A 21,038-nucleotide genomic window follows, 5' to 3' on the forward strand; every position below is an offset into this window, starting at 1 on the left:
CCTATAAACATTAAAGCAGCGGACTCTGTTGCTGTCGCTTCGTGATTTTGCAGTCTGCGAGCATATGTAAGTATCTGAATCAGACCCGTGGAACACCAAAGGTCGTCAATGGCTGCTGTAAATTGTTTCGTTCCACATCGTATCGTTAAAAAAATCGTTCACATGATCTATTGGACATGTAACTAACTAACTTTGTCTGTCCTCTCGTTTAGGGCCATTGAGTACATGCATGACAATGAGTACGCCCTCCTGAATGAATTGATTTCGTATCTCCATGACAATCATGGGATCCTGACCAACAGAAGCATCAGTATTGTGGGACTGTAATAGTAGACGTTTCTCCTTGCTACACGAGGCATGACGCAACTGTCTTATCAATGACCGTCATTCAGATCTGATTTCTGAATGAGAAACGAGCCTCTTAATGTTGCCTTACATACAGAAAGTAGGTGGCCAAGCTGAAATGCGAATCATTTGTATATGCTAGCAAGTGGTGCACTTCATGCTAATATGGTGTTTGTTGCATGCCGTCTCCATGGTGTCACAATTCTGATGGGCAGCAATGTATATTAAAATCGGTAGCCACCATTATTTCTTTGGTTTTTTTCTGTTATGTGAGCCAATAGAGTTTAAAGGCGATTTATGAATAGATTATTTCCTGCTGGTGACTGATGTACTGAAAGTCTGTTTCTGTGCTATGTTATTTCAGTTGACGCTGTAAATAAACTTTATTAATATCAGTACTGTAATGTATGGCAATTTCTGATGAATATGACAGCTTTTCTCCATGCCAGCTCTAGAGAAGTAAGACGCTATGACAACTGCACCAAAATAAATGGCACAGCATCTTAATACTGTAAGACTTAACGTATCTATGTCAGTGGTCACGTGGTGTTCAGAGAGGCAGGCAAGGAATGTTGCTAGTGAAGTTAATGCTCCTTACAATGTTAAGGTGTATTGTAATATACTGTTGTAACAGCACCGAATGGATGGCGAGACACGTTTACTATGGATGTATTTCTGACTGAAAATAGTGCTCACTGTAAACTAACGTCACCAGACAATGGCTGACCATCCTGTTGATGAAATTTCTTTGGAGGAGACTCCTGACACTCCCCGCTGCTCTTAATTGAGTGCAAGCTGCTTACACCTGTTTTAAGAACTGAAACATTTCCTCATAGTACGGCATTTTTATCACTGCAACGACGTCACAGAACCTATTGGGTATATGTTATCACCACAGGCACCAAATTTCTACACAAAGATATTCAGTTATTGGTCTCATATCAGGACATTATGTCTAATACGATGTAATTTAAGTAGAAAATTAGTGCAGGGCATGTCAAAGAAACAACTTTTATTCGCATTTGTGAGTACATAAGTGAGTGTGGGTTCAGTTTCTTTCCTGCGTTGTGTTGGAACTGCGCATCTGTTGAAGATTTCATGTTGAACATCTGTAGGACTGTCTGTTGTTTTTTTTTTTGTGCCGGATGTAATTGAAACACTGCCCAAATATTATAGGACATTTTATTTACTGTTTCGCATACTTTATTTGTAAATATTGCTTAAGCATTACAGTAACAAAATCAGATCATATCATCTTTAGATGTACTCTGCAAAATACAGTTCATTTTTACAAAAAATCGTTACAAATTATCGAGATTTTTATAAGGCAGTATTTTTGTTTGAGCAGTAAATTTATTAGAAAATAAGTGAATCATATGACTCAATCACACAGCAGTGTTTCTTTTGGTTGTTGCACACAAAGTTTGTAGCATAAAACCTAGAATATCCGTAAACTGGCCATTGTTTGTAATAAAAATGTAATTAACTGTTGCTTTCAGTAAAACGAAACAAGTGTCACATCGTCGTCAAACTAACAGTTGTAGCTAATCTCTCATCTTCATTTCGTGCTTCCTTTTCCTGCTTTACAGGTGAAAGATTCCTCCTCAGTCAATCGCCCTACACGGGGAGTAGTCAAACCATTATGAGTCAGTCTCAGCAAAATGTGTTCCATCAGCGTTTGTCAGTTTAGTAAACATTTATGAAATCGCTGCTGGAAATAAATTACGAAAACGTGTTTACAAAACGTTTTATTTAAAAAAATTAATTGGCAGGATTAGAAAGAAAGCACACCACACTTTCTTTGTCCACTGGCCATTCCATTAAGGAATTTCAAAGGGGAACGTCTGGAGCGTCAATGGTGTAGCACGAAGAAGCTGTACAAGAGCTATCGACGCTCCGACGTTCCTTTTGGAGTGTAAATCCACACTTGGCAAGCGTGCAAGTCCAGAGGGTCCCAAAAATTACATACAAGCAATGCCCTTGCAAAGCGATAGTATCCCCTAAATTTCCAAATGAGTGCATCAAGCTGCCAGTAGTTACAGTGTCGAGGGTTTCATGTAAAATGGAACTGATAGCATCTGAATGGGTTTGCGCGAAGATATGAAAACATCACAGATCGCAGTCAGTATTATGAGGCATGGGGAGTCCTCTGAAGAGGAGTAGTGGAAGCCGTTTGCACTGTTCGACTCTGGAAAGCGGTGGCCACCGACGAAGCGCTGAAGCGCCCTCCCCCGCACGCTGCCTCGCGGCGCCGAGGTCCGCCTATTTGCCGTAGCCCTGTGCGAAGCCCGGCTTGCCCTCGGTGTCCAGTTGCTGCTGCTGCTCCTCCAGCTGCTGGCGCCGCAGGATCTCGTTGAGCTCCTGGCGCACCAGCTCGTCGGTGGGAATGGCCAGCACCGACTCGATCCACGCGGTGTCCACGGAGGACAGAGACGCGGGCGCCGAAGGAGCGGCGCAGCCCACGTCCCAGCTGTACAGTCCGCGGAGGACCTGGTGGCCCGCCGCGTCTTCGCACGTCACTGGAGAACCTGCGTCAACCTGTGGAGCAGGCGAGGCAGCGATAACAAAGAGTCAAATCTTCAGTTTGGGTAGCGATTCAATGGGCTTCGGTTTATTGGGAGAATTTTAGGAAAGTGTTTTTCATGTGTAAAGAACATCTAGTGTAGAACACTGATGAGACCAATTTTGAGTACTGCTTGAGTGTTTGGGATCCCCACCAGGTTGATTAAAGGGAGACATGTAAGCAATTCAGAGCTGGACTGCCAGATGGTTACCAGTAGGTTGGATCAACACGCAAGTATTACAGACATGGTTGGGGAACTAAAATGGAAATCCCTGCACAGAATGCTATTGAGCAAATTTAGAGGACCGGCATTTGAAGCTGGCTAAAGAACGGTCCTGCTGTCACCAACACACATTTCGCTTAACGGCCATGAATGTAAGAGAAGTTAGGACTCGTTCGCAGGTATATAGATACACTACTGGCCGTTAAAATTGCTACACCAAGAAGCAATGCAGGTGATAAACGGGTATTCATTGGACAAATATATTATACTAGAACTGACATCTGATTACATTTTCACGCAATTTGGGTGCATAGATCCTGAGAAATCAGTTCCCAGAACAACCACCTCTGGCCGTAATAACGGCCTTGATACGCCTGGACATTGAGTCAAACAAAGCTTGGATGGCGTGTACAGGTACAGCTGTCCATGCAGCTTCAACAGGGTACCACAATTCATCAAGAGTAGTGACTGCCGTATTGCGACGAGCCAGTTGCTCGGCCACCATTGACCAGACGTTTTCAGTTGGTGAGAGGTCTGGAGAATGTGCTGGCCAGGGCAGCAGTCGAACGTTTTCTGTATCCAGAAAGGCCCGTACAGGACCTGCAACATGCGGTCGTGCATTATCCTGCTGAAATGTAGGGTTTCGCAGGGATAGAATGAAGGGTAGAACCACGGGTCGTAACACATCTCAAATGTAACGTCCACTGTTCAAAGTGCCGTCAATGCGAACAAGAGGTGACGCAGACGTGTAACCAATGGCACCCCATACCGTCACGCCGGGTGGTACGCCAGTATGGCGATGACGAATACACGCTTCCAATGTGTGTTCACCGCGATGTCGCCAAACACGGATGCGACAATCATGATGCTGTAAACAGAACCTGGATTCATCCGAAAAAATGACGTTTTGCCATTCGTGCACCCAGGTTCGTCGTTGAGTACACCATCGCAGGCGCTCCTGTCTGTGATGCAGCGTCAAGGGTAACCGCAGCCATGGTCTCCGAGCTGATAGTCCATGCTGCAGCAAACGTCGTCGAACTGTTCGTGCAGATGGTTGTTGTATTGCAACCGACCCCATCTGTTGACTCAGGGATCGAGACGTGGCTGTACGATCCGTTACAGCCATGCGGATAAGATGCCTGTCATCTCGATTGCTAGTGATACGAGGCCGTTGGGATCCAGAACGGCGTTCCGTATTACCCTCGTGAACCCACCGATTCCATATTCTGGTAACAGTCATTGGATCTCGACCAACGCGAGCAGCAATGTCGCGATACGATAAACCGCAATCGCGATACGCTACAATCCGACCTTTATCAAAGTCGGAAACGTCATGGTACGCATTTCTCCTCCTTACACGAGGCATCACAACAACGTTTGACCAGGCAACGCCGGTCAATAGCAGTTTGTGTATGAGAAATCGGCTGGAAACTTTCCTCATGTCAGCACGTTGTAGGTGTCGCCACCGGCGCCAACCTTGTGTGAATGCTCTGAAAATCTAATCATTTGCATATCACTGTATCTTCTTCTTGTCGGTTAAATTTCCCGTCTCCAGCACGTCATCCTTGTGGTGTAGCAATTTTAATGGCCAGTAGTGTAATTGTTTTTTCCCTCGCTCTATTTTCGTGTGGAACAGGAAGAGAAATGACTAGCAGTGGTACAAAGTACCCTCTGCCACGTGTCGTGTGTAGGTCTGCGGAGTATGTATGCAAATGTTGAAGTAGATGTTGATTTTGGGAAGTAGTGAAAGAACGAGACTGAGGTTGGCTGTAGTGACCAAACTGTTCACTTTTGATTTTCAGGACATTCATCGACTCTTGTAGACTGACATGGTAGTGATCAAGACGAACCAACTGCTTACATAGAGAATGGAAAGGGTAACTTGGATATTCAATCAGGATCGATATTTTGGCTGTCAGTTCAATAAATGTTCTCTACAGCTGTGGCCCTGAACTGCTGTGATGAGGGAGATCCACTTGCAGAAAGGTGAAGTCGCAAATCCAAGAATGGGCCTTAGGCCGTCAATATTGCAAATAATGCGTCCAGCAACCAGCATGCTTATAAATGTTCATGGTGTGATTCAGCAACTATGGTCCAGCAAGGCAGTAGTCAGAATGAGAAAGCGTTACTGTTGGACATTTTGAGATGAAACCGGAAGCCTGCTAAAGAACGGGACCCTTTGAGACCTAAGTTTCTTCCGGCGTATACAAGGTTCGAATAACTTATGGGGATACAGCCGGGTGACGTCGTCGACAACGGCCGATTTTTCGACAGGTGACAACCCTGTTATTTTCAAGGCAAAACTGCAGCACTTAGCAAAACTGCAGCGGCTACTTGGTGCAGTTTTGCCTCGGAAATGACAGTATGGCCACCTGTCGAAACATTGACGGTTGTTGACGAAACACCCAGCTGAATCACCGTAAGTTATTCGAAAGGGACTTTAGTTGACAGCACAGAAAATGTACTCGATAGACAAAATAATCAGAAATATATATATCTGAGTGGCGATTGTTCTGTCGGGCATGTCAGACAGAAGAGACACCACTCAGATATACACAGTTCTGAAAAAAAAAGCTGCATTGAAATCGGACCTTTCATTTGGCAGCTATGATGTTACCGACAGATACACACGTTAAACTTATAACACCCGTTTGTTTGCGTCGGGGATTAAAAAAGAGGATAATGGCTCCTAGACGTTTGTTTCATTGTGGATGCATAAATATCGTCCGATCTCCTACTGCAATCGGAATTTGCGAGTAGGGAGTTTATTGGACGATGGATGCTGCATTACAGCGTGCGGTAAGTTGAAAATCTGAGTCAGCCAGAGATCATGTTCGGATGGTAGACGCAGTTAAGGCAACCTCTCACGAGTCTTGGGCAGGCATAAATTTTCAACTTTCGCCACTGCATTACCACAACGTCCTGTGCGGCTAACAGTCACCATTTCCCACCCATTCTTTCCCTTTCATTTCCCTTCCTACATTTCAAGTTTACAAAAATAATCAGACTTTACGGCACATCTGCAGAAACAGCAGCAATTGCAGTGGGACAAACTGCCCGCAATCAATTCGCGAATTTAAACACGCAGTGTCATAATTCAAGCTAATAAACGCCAAAAAATTCAAAGAAACGCAATTCGCACTATAAATCATGACAACGGCTTGTGGATGAATAAGCTATGTCCTTCGTAAATTACTTCGACCTGAGAACTTCAATGACATCTCGTGTGTACTGTCAAACTTTAACAAACAGAGACGTTCGATTCAGAGATGAGTATTTGGAAATCTTGATTAGTTTCAGTATATGTTCAAAATCCGGTTTTCCCGCCGCTCCCCCCGTACCTCCTCACACTATCCAACTGATTCCGATTCGAAAATTCGAATGTAAAATTTTTGAACATCGTCTCGAACCCTAAAAACCGTGTTCCCGTATTCTACCTACGGTCCAAGAAAGAGGTTGCTGTTTAACATTTTGAAGATACTAAATTGTAGAAAAATCCTGTTCTGGATCGTCTGTGAAATGGCAGGTGGCGGCAAGTGCGAACCCAGCGATGGGAAAGACAGGGAGGGGAGAGAAGGAGGGCAGGACGCAGCCACCTCCCCCCCCCCCCTCCCTTCTAGAAAAAAGAAAAATTATCTTCGTAAGTCAACTCTCATTCTGCCCTGCCACTCAGAGAGAGGTATCAGTTGATTGTAACAGTTTGAAGAAAGGAGAAACATGTGATGGGTTCCAGTTAGTAGCAAGTGTTCCTATTCCGCCATTCACCGTGGAACTAATACGAGCTGCCCCGTAGCTCTGGTCCTGGATACGCTCCTGTGTGTCAGAATTCTAAAAAGCTCTTTCTAGCCGCAACACAGATACTTGGGGTTAAAACAGTGGCCATGAACAAAAAGGAACAAAAAGTCTATCTACCTTTGGGTGGATCCCACAATATATTTTTATTTACATTTCTTGCGAAATTTTCTAGTGCTTGCTTCTGAGATTTACCTCTTGGGATATTAATTGAGTCAAAGCGAGTAAATGATAATCGTGTCAGTATAATTTCTGTCTTTACCGATTTTTTATTTTATAGACTAACAGCGATACGCTTCGGTTTCTGTAAGTGTCTACAGCCGGACAAACTGTATGACGCAGAGGTAATAGGTTATATACACGAACCTTCCTCGAGAATCAGTCTATTTGTGAAAACCTTATCAAAATGCGTAAAGTAGTTCCTGAGAGTAGCTTTCACATAGAAGCAGAAAAATGCGGTGTGGGACCTTAATTTATAATATTTATAGGCAGGCCTTAACGCATTTCTGGTTATTCCAGCAGCAGACTCTATCAGATAAGAAAGAAACAAATGAGAAGCAGTATGCACCAAACGCAAGTTTTACATATGTACATATATGTAACACGAAACATAACACGTTGAAAGGCATCGATACACAGTATCCCGTAAGATACTAACATACAAACCTACCTTTGTTTCATTCTTAACTGACAGATCCCGATGATAGCTTCAGCCGATATGCTTTAAGATGAATAGATTATAAAACTAAAAAGCGATAAAGACGGAAAATTTGCACGAGTCAATGTGAATTTAAGATCGATGTCATTCGTCTTACAAGTGGAGCTGAAAGTCGCGCTGCAAGAACTCACCATACAGAAGCTGGCCGTGGAGGTCGCCGGCAGTGCGCAGCCGAAGCTCTTGTTGAGGACGAAGTACTTGCCGAGGTAGGTCTTCCTCAGCAGGTCCTGGCACGTTGCCGGCTCGATCAGGTTCACCGGTACCCGGTGCATCGTGGCGTCAGCTCCACGAACCTTGCCTGTAACAGCCACCATTCAACCCTGTACGGACTTCCTCTCACCTTTTTAAAAATAGCTCTCTTATATGTAAGTACAGATTTTTGTCGTCTGCTTGTCGAGCAAGGTGGTGCAATGTTTTAAGACCCCAGTCTCTTATTCAAACCATCCTTCGGGTTGCTGTGCTTTAATGTTAATACTATCATCTGATACCGTACTGCACCGTACACACAACAGCTATGCGATTCAGATGCTGAATGTCTCCATTGTTGGTGGACAGTTCAGTAAGCGAACACAACGCTCGAATGAACCCATTAAAGGGTCGATTGGGTTAAGACTCGTAGAGGTTGGGTTACAACTTTGAAGTTCTGATCATACTAGTTAGAATCACTTCGAGTTGAGTAGCAGGGTATCTCCGCTGAGAGAGTCTGCCTACGAAAAACAGTCATACCGTATGATAACTATGACGTCTGAGGATGAAAGTGTAACAAAATTGGTCAATACACCCTACCACCTGGATTTATGGTCTAAGAGAATGAAACGATAATGTACCTCAAGCCATAACGTTATTCTTAAAGGCTTATGAACTTCCAGCCGTGATTGTGCCGTTTCTTGCTGGACACTGGAACGCTCATCTGTCCTCTGAAGCAGGAGTCTTCTTGCCTCATTGTCACCAATCAAAGTGCATTCCAAGTTTTAGTATTTCTGTCCGGATGATACGGTTCCAACATTAAGACTCTGGCTTTGCGATCAGGAGGAGCGTGGTTCGGATCACAGCTATTATTCGAGGTTTTCGGTAGTCTCTGAAGAACTTGATGCGAAGAACTGAATGATTTCTTAAAAAATGTCACTGTTGATTTTCATTCCCAGTCTTAGCGAACCCAAACTAGAGTTCCATCTCTGATGACCTTGACCTCAGATCTCGTCACTGCAACCGAGCAAGAAGACACAGTGGTAAGACATTGCATTCCCTTTCGTGAGGCGTCCAGTTCAAATACTCCTGTGGTCATCCAGACTTAGGATTTCTGTGGTTCCCCTAAATGCTGGAATAGTTCCTTTGTGAGGAATGTGGCCGGTTTCGTCCCCCATCCCGAGTCTGAACACGGTCTCTAATGTCCATGTCGTAGACGGAACGTAAGACCTGAATTTTCCTTCCTGTCATCTAAGTCTGCATCTACACTCCGCAATTCGTTGTTCCGATCGTGGCAGTGGTTACTTCCCATTGTATCACTTATTATGACTTCTTCCCGTTCCATCTGCGTATGATGCGTGGGAAGAATGCTTAAATTTCTTTTTGTGTGCTGCAGCTACTCTAAGCTTATCTTTGCTGGCCATAGGGAAGCGATACATAGGGATTTGTAATGTATTCCTCATTTAATACTAGTTCTTGAAATGCTATAAGGGATAGTATCCATTCTCAAGCGTCTGCCAGTTCAGATTTTTCAATATCTCCGCGACGCTCTCCCGCGGGTCGAATCTGCGACCACACGCGCTGAGTTTCTTTGCACCAGTTCTACGACTCCTGATGGTCCTATATGATATGGACTCCATACACTTGAGTAGTATTTTAGGATGGGTAGCACGATTGCTTTGTAAGAAATCTCCTTTGTAGACTGACTGAATTTTCTCATTACATGACCAATGCACTGAGCCTATGTGATCATTTTATTTCATATCTTGCCAAGGTACCTGTTTGCGTTCCGTTCGAGATGATCGATGGATATTTGCTTCCGTGGCGGCAGTGGAGGATGAATGTTCGACGACCTACCTTCCCGCACAACAGACTGCGCGTTGGAATCAACATTGCAATTGCTACGACAACTACAAAGCTATATTTTTACAGCGCACGTTATTGTACAATTTTTTATATATTGGCAATGTGTGGAAGCAGTTTATATTGGCCTGAAGGCCTGAAGTTGGTCCTCAGATTCCTACACTGCTAGAAAAGTGGCAAGTTATAATTATTGTTATGCCCCTCAATGATATCCCAGGCAGGTCCGAAAATTTTTAAGTTTTGCTCCAGCCAACGGCAGAGCCGGAGCGGAAGTCAAGACAGGCTAGTGTGCAACATCTAGACTGGAATGGCAACCCGGAAGAATAGCTGACATACATCGAAGTGCAAAGAAACTGGTATATGCATGCGTATCCAAAAACCGAGGTATGTAAACAGGCAGAATACGGCGCTGCGGTCGGCAACTCCTATATTAGACAACAAGTGTCTGTCGTAGTTGTTAGATCGGTTACTGCTGCTACAATGACAGGTTATCAAGATTTAAGTGAGTTTGAAAGTGGTGTTATAGCAGGCGCCAGACGGATGGGACACAGCATCCCCGAGGTGACGATGAACTAGGGAATTTCCCGTACGTCCATTTCACGAGTGTACCACGAATATCAGGAATCCGGTAAAACATAAAATCTCCGACATCGCTGCGGCCGGAAAAAGATCCTGCAAGAACGGGACTTACGACTGAAGAGAATCGTTCAATTTGACAGAAGTGCAACCCTTCCGAAAATTGCTGCAGATTTCAATGTTGGGCCACCAACAAGTATCAGTGTGCGAACCATTCAACGAAAAATCATCGCCAGTCGGTGTAGCTGTGCGGTTGTAGGCGCTTCAGTCTGGAACCGCGTGATCGCTACGGTCGCAGGTTCGAATCCTGCCTCGGGCATGGATGTGTGTGCTGTCCGTAGGTTAGTTAGGTTTAAGTAGTTCTAAGTTCTAGGGGACTGATGACCACAGATGTTAAGTCCCATAGTGCTCAGAGCCATTTGAACCATTTTTTGAAACATCATCGATATGGGCTTTCAGAGCCGAAGACCCACTAGTGTACCCTTGGTGACTGCACGACACAAGGCTTTACGCCTAGCCTGGACCCATCAACACCGACATTGCACTGTTGACGACTGGAAACATGTTACCTGGTCGGACTGGTCTCCTTTCAAATTGTATTGAGCAAATGGACGTGTGCGGGTATGGAGACAACCTCATGAATCCATGGACCCTGCATATCAGCAGGGGACTGTTTAAGCTGGTGGAGGCTCTGTAATAGTGTATGCAGTTGGACCGATATGGGACTCCTGATACGTCTGGATACGTCTCTGACAGGTGAAATGTATATAAGGATCCTGTCTGGTCGCCTACATCCATTCACGTCCATTGCACATTCCAACAGACTTGGGCAATTCCAGCAGGACAACACGACACCCCACACGTCCAGAATTCCTACAGAGTGGCTTCAGGAACACTCTTCTGAGTGTAAACACTTCCGCTGGCCACCAAACTCCCCAGACATTGTCATTATTGAGTATATCTGGGATTCCTTGCAATGTGCTGTTTAGAAGAGATCTCCACCCCCTTATACTCTTACGGATTTATGGACAGCACTACTTCAAAAAAATGGTTCAAATGGCTCTGAGCACTATGGGACTTAACTTCTAAGGTCATCAGTCCCCTAGAACTTAGAACGACTTAAACCTAACCTAAGGACATCACACACATCCATGCCCGAGGCAGGATTCGAACCTGCGACCGTAGCGGCCGCGCGGTTCCAGACTGTAGCGCCTTTAACCGCTTGGCCACCACGGCCGGCAGCACTACTTCAGTCGAGTCGATGCCATGTCGTGTTGCAGCACTTTTGCGTGCTAGCGGGTGCCCTATACGATATTAGGCAAGCGTACCAGTTTCTTTGGCTCTTCAGTGTATGTAGCATGAGCCCACCTCCGAGCTAAACTGCCACACACCACCCGAGCTGGAGGACCAGTTCGCCGATGCAGCAGAGTGACTTCGTGGAGAAGGGAGCATAACATCATTCCATTGACCATGCACAGTGAGGCAATAACGCATAAGTCGTACACAAGAATGGCTTTCAGCACACAGATGCTGCAGAAATATCTGAAATGAAAGCCTGAAGAGAGGGATTGATATAATACCGCTCGGTCAGCGCCCTTCCGCTCGCCTGGCTACTGACAGACGTAAAGGAAGACAACTGCACACGTGTGAATAATAATGTGTATTCTGATAACACTGTCTCATTAGCGCCTGTGGGCGTTCGACAGATCCTCATCGCCCCACTCTGCTTCACATTGTCCTGACAATGTAGAGGTCACACAAGCTCTTTATAATACCGTCTGAAGAGGAAATCGCTAGCATTGATAAAACAGCAGGAAAATAAACAAACAACCAAGTCCCGAACGGAAGGGGACTTGCGACGTGTGTTACCTTGTATGGCGGCCTTGGTCCAGCCGCTGGCGACACAGCCGTTGGAAGGCCCGGAGGCCCTGGAGAGCGGCAGGCAGACGGCGGAGAGGCGGCCGGCGCCGCCCAGCGGCAGTGGCGCCGCCAGCACGAGCAGCGCCAGGTCGTCGAACTGCGTGTTGGGGTCGAAGTTGGGGTGGCGGATGGTGGCGGCCACCTGGGACTGCGCCACGGGCTGCCCGCCCACCGACTGCAGGCCCGCCTTCACCGTCAGGTCGGAGCTCTCGCGTCTGTAATGCGACCATCCACCGACGCTCACTAGACGGACTGGGTCAACAGGAACGTGTCTAATCACTACGAGGGGAGGCCATAAACTTATAATTGTCACCTCGAAAAAATAAAGTGACGTAAGGATTTTATTGTTTACTAGTAGGTACACGGCTGCAGTCTTGATATGCATTGAAATCTTAGCGCCACTGTACCAGAGCATGCCTCCACGGGAGCTGAAGCAAAACAGCACAACCCATTGATAAATTGGAGAGTCGAGCTCGTTTTCATTCTCTGCATTTGAAAGGGAACAACGCTGCAACAATCCGTGCTGAATTACAGAGGTGCAATGCCCCTTCACAGCAGTGTACTATCATAAACGATACAGTCGCTGGGTGGTGCAGACGCTTCTATCAAGTGACAGGCCATCCCTCTGGGAATTGCAAGACAAGTGGGGGGGCCTGGTGTCCGAAGATCAGCAAATCACAATCGAAGCGGTAGTGGGAAAAGTGAAAACCAATCATGGATCAGTTTTCATCTTACACAACATATTAACTTTGACAAAGGTTGCCACTAGCTAGATTTTTCGATTGCTCACACCCAGACCGAGGTAGTAGCCGAAATATTGAAAGCCAATTTCTTGTGACTTCTTTAGCCACCTTGTCAACATGACCGAGTTGTTGTTGATATATCATTATGAGCTCACGGTAAACGAGCAAAACAAACAAGGGAAACATGTGCATTCACCACCATTGAAAAAGGCAAAAAGCCAGTCATCATTGGGCAAAGGAATGCAGAATGTTTATTGGAACTTCCACAATGTGGTGCAAAGAGCTTATGCTCTAGATGGGTAGTCTATTAAAGTCAGACTCAGACGGAAGGGTAAATAAAGGAATAACAAATTGATGAACTGACATTTAATTGGAACAGATCATACCAAGACAATACATTTTTGAAAGATCTTCAGTGTGCCAATGCCTTGGAACAGCATATTTTAGTAACACGGAGGTACTAATATAAAAACTCTTTACCCACCAATATGACGTTTACCACCTGTTTCGAACAACAAATTTTACCAACAACGACACATTTTTGAGAGATTCTCAATGTGCTGATGCTATGAAATGGCGTATCGTCATAGGATGTCACCTATTATATATGTGAAGCAGAGCGTTTGTGTGTACGTATGTATGTCTGGCATCTCCTCCCAAAGTCCTTGATCGGTTTGAACCAAATTTGGCACAGAAACAACAAGCCCCACAAGTATCAGCACTGTGTGGTTTGAACCTCCTAGCTCCAATGGGAGCAGTGATGCAAAAACTTGTTTTTCTCCAACAGCTGGTGTGTAGCTTGGCCTGCACGACAGGGTATTGGCCTGCTTTACTTAACTATATTCCGTGAGCTACACATGCCAATGGCTGGGGACAGGTTGAGATAGACAGAGGAGGGGATGGGCAGAGTGAGGAGAGAAGGAAATGGACAGAGAGAAGGGAGTATGGAGAGATGCATGAGGTAGGTAGAAGTTGTAGAGGGATAGCGGACAGCGGACAGGTGGAAAAGGAAGAGGGTATGGTCAGAGGGAGTGAGGAGGAAAATATGGTTAGAGAGAGGGAGTGGAAGAAGTGGACAACATATGTCAGCAAAGCTGTGGTGGAAAGGCTACTTGTAATACGACACCCACCAAATATGGGCTGCAACTGAAAACAAATATGACGTTTTCCAACTCTGCACTGAAAAGACAGAGATGGCTTGCACGTGACGAAGGTAGTATTCTTCCATTTGTCTAGTCTATCTTCAAATGCGCGTTCACAATATCTGCCCTGCTTGATATTGCTCTGGTCATTGGGAAAGACTCTGTAGCGTGCTTTTCCACGTCATGACGTCAGAAACTCGTCAAGCTGAACGTTGACGTTCGAGTGCACGGTCTGTGTGACGACGGCTTTAAGGAGTAGAGCAACAACCGACTACAGAGTGGCACGGTCCCATCACGGTGGCAGATGCTTACCCCTCGACACAGCGGGCGGTGGTGAGGATGGCCTTCTCGGTGACGATGACTCCTGCACAGAGCGCCGACTGCAGCTCGTCAGAGAAGATGACCACATCCCACGGGAACTCGCCGGGCGCCGCTTCGTTCTCCGGCAAGCCCTGCCTCTGTGACACACACAGCGAACAAAGTTTAGGCCAGAGCAGGGACATGCAGACAGCTGACGTTGAAGACTCCTGCGCAAGCTCTTCAGATGTCAACTGAACCACATTCACCGAAATGAATTCATTCTATGTGCTCCACCAACAACATTTCGGGGATTTGTCTGAGTAGTTACATTACTAAACGTCTAAAATTGTCACCACGGCCATGTTGCAGTTTGTCTCTCTAACAGCTTTCAGGAACAACAAAAATTTGATTTTCAATATTTCGTATAATTACTGGCCGTATTCTAAAGTTTAAAACGCTGTCATAATCTACTCTCTGAGGAGTATAATCTTACGTTTAAGGTTTAACAAACTAAGTCAAGTATTAACGTTATAAACAGTGTATTTGCCTTGAAGCAGTGCATAACTTACCCAGATCATATTCATCCAGTATTTGATAAGGAGGACACTTAGTGACTTCCAAAAAACTTTAAACATAATTTCATATCTTTTACAAACTTTTCTCGATAACTGCCGCACAAAATAAAGAAAGGAATCAATTTATCGCTTACTGAATATTCGTTTTTCATTAGGTAAAACTCCAGCATCAAACGTGACGTTTTAATTTCTTATTTCTTTACTGGCTCTGAGCACTATGGGACTTAACGTCTTAGGTCATCAGTCCTCTAGAACTTAGAACTACTTAAACGTAACTAACCTAAGGACATCACACACATCCATGCCCGAGGCAGGATTCGAACCTGCGACCGTAACAGTCCCGCGGTTCCGGACTGCAGCGCCAGAACCGCACGGCCACCGCGGCCGGCTATATTTCTTTACTCTTTACTCCATTCGCTACCCATTTTGCAGACAGTATCCACATATACCACGAAGATACTTACAAAATTATATCATTGTACGATACATACTTTAGAAGAAAAACCAGGAAAGTGTAAATTTTTGATTAGTCTGTGGGCAAATAATCGAAAATAATGAAACTAACGTAATTACTGTTTTGCGTATTCAACCATAAAATTTTCGTACGCTTAGCGTCAAACACATTAGCTCACATGTAAAGCAATCAGACGTCTGAAGCTGTTTTGTGTACAGTTCTATTCTCTTAAGAATCGCGGGGGGGGGGGGGGGGGGGCGGTTTAGCAGTTTCAGGGTAAGCTTCCCGGGGGCTTCAGTGGCTCTTTACAAAGTAATAATGCAAGCGTAATTAAATCTGTTCGCTACCTCAGCTCCCTTTGTCTGTGTGAACGTATCTTCACAACAGTGACGAAGCCTGTAACATGTAGTCACCAAATCGAACGACACAAAACTCAGACTCATGTAAGAACCCTCAGCTGGAAAAATATTGTGACGAGGTTTCCGTCTCATTGCGGGGACAGCTCGGCATGGCGTCGTCGACCCGTTCTTCGATTGCATTCAGTGAACCAATACACTTGTCCGTATCAGCCAGCTCTTTATTAGTAAACCTAGTCACATTGCTGGGTATCAATGTTAAAGTGTAACAAATTTTATCGGAAAAGTAAATCTAAGACAGAACCGAACAATACTGAAGGTAAGCTTGAGGGCAAATAGTAAACTGGTCATTACGATTGCTATCATTAAGTACTGCGAGCTATGGGCTAAGTTTGGGACTTCCTGGCAGATTAAAACAGTGTGTCGCACCAAGACTCGAACTCGGGAACTTTGCGGGCAAGTACGACTCCCGACTCCTCCCCACAGCTTTAATTCCGCCAGTACCCCGTTTCCTACCTTCCAAACTTCACAGAGGCTCTCCTGCTCGGTAGAAAACTTGCCCGCAAAATACAAAGGTCCCGAGTACGAGTCACAGTTCGGCACACAGTTTTAAGCTGCCGGGAAGTTTCGTATCTGCGCACACTCTGCTGCAGACTGAAAATTTCACTCTGGAAACATCCCCCAGGCTGTGGCAAATCCATGTCCCCGCAATATCTTTTCATCCAGGAATGCCAGTGCTGCAAGGTTCGCAGGATACCTTCCAAACTTCACAGAGACGAGATACTGGCGGAACTGAAGCTGCGCGGACGGGTCATGAGTTGTGCTTGGGTAGTTCGGCACGTAGGGCACTTGTCCGCGAAAGGCAAAGGTCCCGGGTTCAAGTCTCGGTCTGGCACACAGTTTTAATCTCCCAAGAAGTTTCATATCACCGCACACTCCGCTGCAGAGTGAAAATTTCCTTCTGGGGCAAATTTGTTTGCAAACAATACACACAGGACGCACAGTCGACATCTGCACCGTTGTGGAGATATTTTCAGTGTAATAACGTTGAAAATACCGTACAAATGAACATAAAAAATCAAATGAGCTGAAATTTCTCTATAACGGGCCATTGGAGACTACAGCCATCTCACACCAAAATACTCCTAAAATATCTCTGAACGTCCTCAAAAAGTGTGTTGGTAGAGTTCGGGTTCAGAGTGTGCATTACAGTGGCTGGAAAGCTACGGTTCTACATCATATCCATACCTTTGCAGGCGTTACTACTAGCGCGCGAACATCTGATTTTAGTGTTTGCAAGTAATAAAGGGGTAATCCTTGTTTTAGGAAGCAAGATAGAAATGCTCGGAGTAAGAAGGTCACGTAGTCCTTGTATTTTACTGTCCACATCGAAGAACCAATGAAGCAAATGAAGGAAAGTTTCGAAAGTGGAATGTAAATTCAAGATGAAGGGATGTCAACGATAAGATTAATTCATGACATTTGCCATCATCTGCGAAAGTGAGATGGAAGTGTGGTATCTGTTGAGTTGAATGAACAATCTACCGAACATAGAAAGCGGACTGAGAATCAAAAAAAAGATAATGTTAAGCAGAAGTAGAAATGAGATTAGCATCAAAATTGGGGATCATGTTGTAGACCAAGTGACGAAATTATGCTGTCTTGAAAACAGGAAGCTAGGAGCACGTATGAAGCAGACTAGCACTGGGAAACGAAGGCTACTAGTATTTAACATAAACCTGAACGTGAGGAAGGAATTTGTGCCAAAATAAGTCTGGAGCACAGTATTCTATGGAAGTGAATCATGGACTGTGGAAAAACCGGAAAAGTTTAGAATAGAACCGTTTGATATGTGGTGATATAGAAGGGTGCTGAAATTAGGCTGTTGACCGAAGAAAGAAGGAGGCTTTCCGCGAACTAGCGAGGAAAACGAGACAGATTGTAAAAGTAAATAAACTGCTTATTGTTTCAAAAGTAATCGCCATAGCTGTTAATACATTGTCCGCAGCTCGTGGTCGTTTACTGAAAAAGTTTGATGAGGTACTACAATGAAAGTTTCAGTCGATGTAGACATATAGACCTAGCACACTGTTTAAGCAGACTAATCGCAATAAGCAGAAGATCCGTGTTCGTACTTTTGTATGCCTCAAATTTTGCATTTGTCACTTGTATTTGTTCTTCGAAAGTCTGCAGTCTTGTTATGTAGACCAGCTGATCACATGACAGCCCTACTACGTCCCGATGTGCGACTAGCATTACTGATAAAACTACTGTAGCCACAGCCTGATTAATTTATTTATGTATCTTAGGATCCCATCACACGTAACACATGTTATGAAATCTGTTCCCATTTCAGTTACAATCATCTCTTTCTTAGTCGTTCTTATTGCAAACTGCTCGATTTACAACTTGTTCTTCTAATAGTTATCTTATATCATATTTTGCCTCTGTGACTTTCCATTGGATTGGAAATCGGGTAACTACCTCTACGCCCTCCCCTTCCATCTATTTCAGAAACGAAGAACTAAGACCAGCTTTTCACTAGTGGTTTGTCAATTTAATTTACGCCATTGATCGTTTTACTGATAATCAACATTCACTGCTATCAACTAGTGTTAGGCTCAATTGGATGACAGTGTGTTACTATATTACCTGTTTGGTGCCAATGCCGCAGGTAGGTGGGCTGATCTTGCTGTAGGCTACTACGAGGCTGGTACCAGATGGTTGGCGGCCTTGGAAACCAGGCAGTGTTCCCTGGCTGCCTGGTACATAGGTACCTGTGGGATAACCAGTCACACCACCTGGCTGGTACGATGATGGGGTCGATCCAGGATACACAGTGCCACCTGGCGTAGAGCCTGATGGGAATACCCCGGGTCTCGAACCTGAGGGGAACCTGGTGCCACCTGCAGGCTGGAAGGGTGCTGGAGTTGTACTGTAACCAGGTTGAGATGATGGTTGGTAAGGCGACAGCGTAGTGCCACTTGAATATCCAGGTGTGCCAGATGGCTGGAATGGTGATGGCGTAGATGATGGTTGGTATACTCCTGGAGTGGAGTAGCCTGGCTGATACACACCAGGGGTCGAGCTACCAGGGTAGACAGCAGTACCAGAAGGCTGGTACACACCTGGAGTGGAGGAGGCCCCTGGCTGGTAAGTAACGGTATAGCCAGGTCTGTAGGAACCTGGGGAGGGTGTTGTGGAGAAACCTGGCTGTCCAAATGGAGAGTGCGTCGTTGTGACTGGAAATCCAACGGCAGTGGTACCTCCAGGGACAATTACGTTGGGGCCAGGAGTCTTCAGTGGCTTGCCAGGAGATGGAGACGATGGTCCGTAGCCATATTCTGGCTTCTTGGTACTGCCAGTGAACACACCACCAGGAAGGAAGGGGTTGCCCGAACTAGGCTGGAACCGGCAACACACGCCAGACGATCCATCGAGGCCGACTCTGCAGTTCTGAAATAAACAAAGAGCGTACATCACAGCAAAGTGAACATGGAGTGCCACTTGTGTGCCAACTACCTTACAACTTGCGTAGCACACAAAAAATATCTTATCCTTATGGACATTATTTACATTCATTCATTACATAAAAGTAAGAAATATGAACTACTTCGGAACATAACAACGGTTGACTTACTGTGCTTGATATGTAATTTATTCCCAAGATATCTGATTAAGGTTTCAGGTTTCCCTTGTAGGAAATGTTTTGATCTTGAATCTTATCTAACCATGACTTACTCCAGTAGATATTTTTCCATACCTTCCACTCCCTGCCAAATGTACCTTCTCTCTTTGTGATTTCTGAAGAAGATATTTGCCACAATCATCAAAAACCAATGGAAGAACTGTAGAAGCCTTTTTCCTCTCAATCTGTAGTGTCAAACGACTATGACTTTTCATGTAGTCTAACATGGTGTTCCAATTTCGCTGATTGTAATCACTTATTTACATTCATTCATTACATAAAAGTAAGAAATATGAACTACTTCGGAACATAACAACGGTTGACTTACTGTGCTTGATATGTAATTTATTCCCAAGATATCTGATTAAGGTTTCAGGTTTCCCTTGTAGGAAATGTTTTGATCTTGAATCTTATCTAACCATGACTTACTCCAGTAGATATTTTTCCATACCTTCCACTCCCTGCCAAATGTACCTTCTCTCTTTGTGATTTCTGAAGAAGATATTTGCCACAATCATCAAAAACCAATGGAAGAACTGTAGAAGCCTTTTTCCTCTCAATCTGTAGTGTCAAACGACTATGACTTTTCATGTAGTCTAACATGGTGTTCCAATTTCGCTGATTGTAATCACTTGTCAGTTATATACAAAATATTCTATTCGTTTGATCACTATCATCGAAAGAGATCAATACAAAAACTCCTTTAGAGTTTTTCGTGTGCTGTGGCTAGCCACACGATCTATGTTGCTCTTGTACGTTTTCTAATGTCACCTATTCACCTTCCCTTAGGTCGACACTCAGGTGTTTTCTTATCTATTGGAATCAGTCAACTTTTCCTTGTTGTTTCTGATTTTTTTTTTATTTGATGTGACATCGCTTCTTAATTTCTGGGCTTGAGTGCTTCTTATTGGATTATAATATTTCTCATTATTCATCTTTCCAGTAATTTTAGTTAACCTTGAACCGTCCCCTTAGAAAAATTTATGAATTACTGTGCTGATAAACCCCTTACGTTATTTGATTTTCAAACAGCTGAGCAGAACTGAACGTACTCAGACATTTCGCTCTGATCAACACTAAACTGACACACAATATTTTTAGCGCAACGCAATCTGACTTTCAATAATCCCTACAAAAGAATGGCCCTGACTAACATTATCCTATCTATATCTTTCACAAATCACTTACCTCACAAAAATATTCGTTACTCGAACTACTGCAATACAGCGAGCGCCACTACTGCCAGCTAAATAAAAGATTCAAACTACTGAAGGCACTAACTGCTGATATACATACTTATCAAATGAAAGATTTTGATAGGGAACAAACAATGTATTTACCTTAATAGTGTTGAAAAGGCATAATATATCAGTTCATGACATCCAGTCTTGCAAATTTTCTGTCTCTGATGGACACACGTCCAGATCATCTGCTCTCAAAACTCCGCCATCTCTCTCCCCACATCCAACACTGCTGGCAGCTTACTTCCAACTGTGCAACGCTACGCACTGTTCACATCCAACAGCCCAACACTACAATAGTAAATATTCCAACAATGCAAACCAGCCACAGACTGCACACAGCACAGTCAGTG

The 21,038-nt window shown here is 44.5% G+C and overlaps 1 protein-coding gene across 1 annotated transcript in view; it reads right to left on the reverse strand.

The window, feature by feature from the left end:
- Window positions 1–1,342: 1,342 nt before the first annotated feature.
- Window positions 1,343–21,038, reverse strand: part of LOC124545238 (collagen alpha-5(IV) chain-like) — a 62,253-nt gene continuing 42,557 nt past the window's right edge. The window contains exons 9-13 of the mRNA XM_047124110.1: window positions 18,409–19,212; window positions 14,384–14,529; window positions 12,136–12,401; window positions 7,773–7,939; window positions 1,343–2,883 (exon numbers count right to left, since the gene is read on the reverse strand). Of these exons, the coding sequence (XP_046980066.1) occupies window positions 2,608–2,883; window positions 7,773–7,939; window positions 12,136–12,401; window positions 14,384–14,529; window positions 18,409–19,212 (1,659 nt within the window). The 3' untranslated portion in view covers window positions 1,343–2,607. The remainder of the gene's footprint in view (window positions 2,884–7,772; window positions 7,940–12,135; window positions 12,402–14,383; window positions 14,530–18,408; window positions 19,213–21,038) is intronic.

This window comes from Schistocerca americana, chromosome 8, assembly GCF_021461395.2.
Source record: "Schistocerca americana isolate TAMUIC-IGC-003095 chromosome 8, iqSchAmer2.1, whole genome shotgun sequence".
Classification (NCBI taxonomy): domain Eukaryota; kingdom Metazoa; phylum Arthropoda; class Insecta; order Orthoptera; family Acrididae; genus Schistocerca; species Schistocerca americana.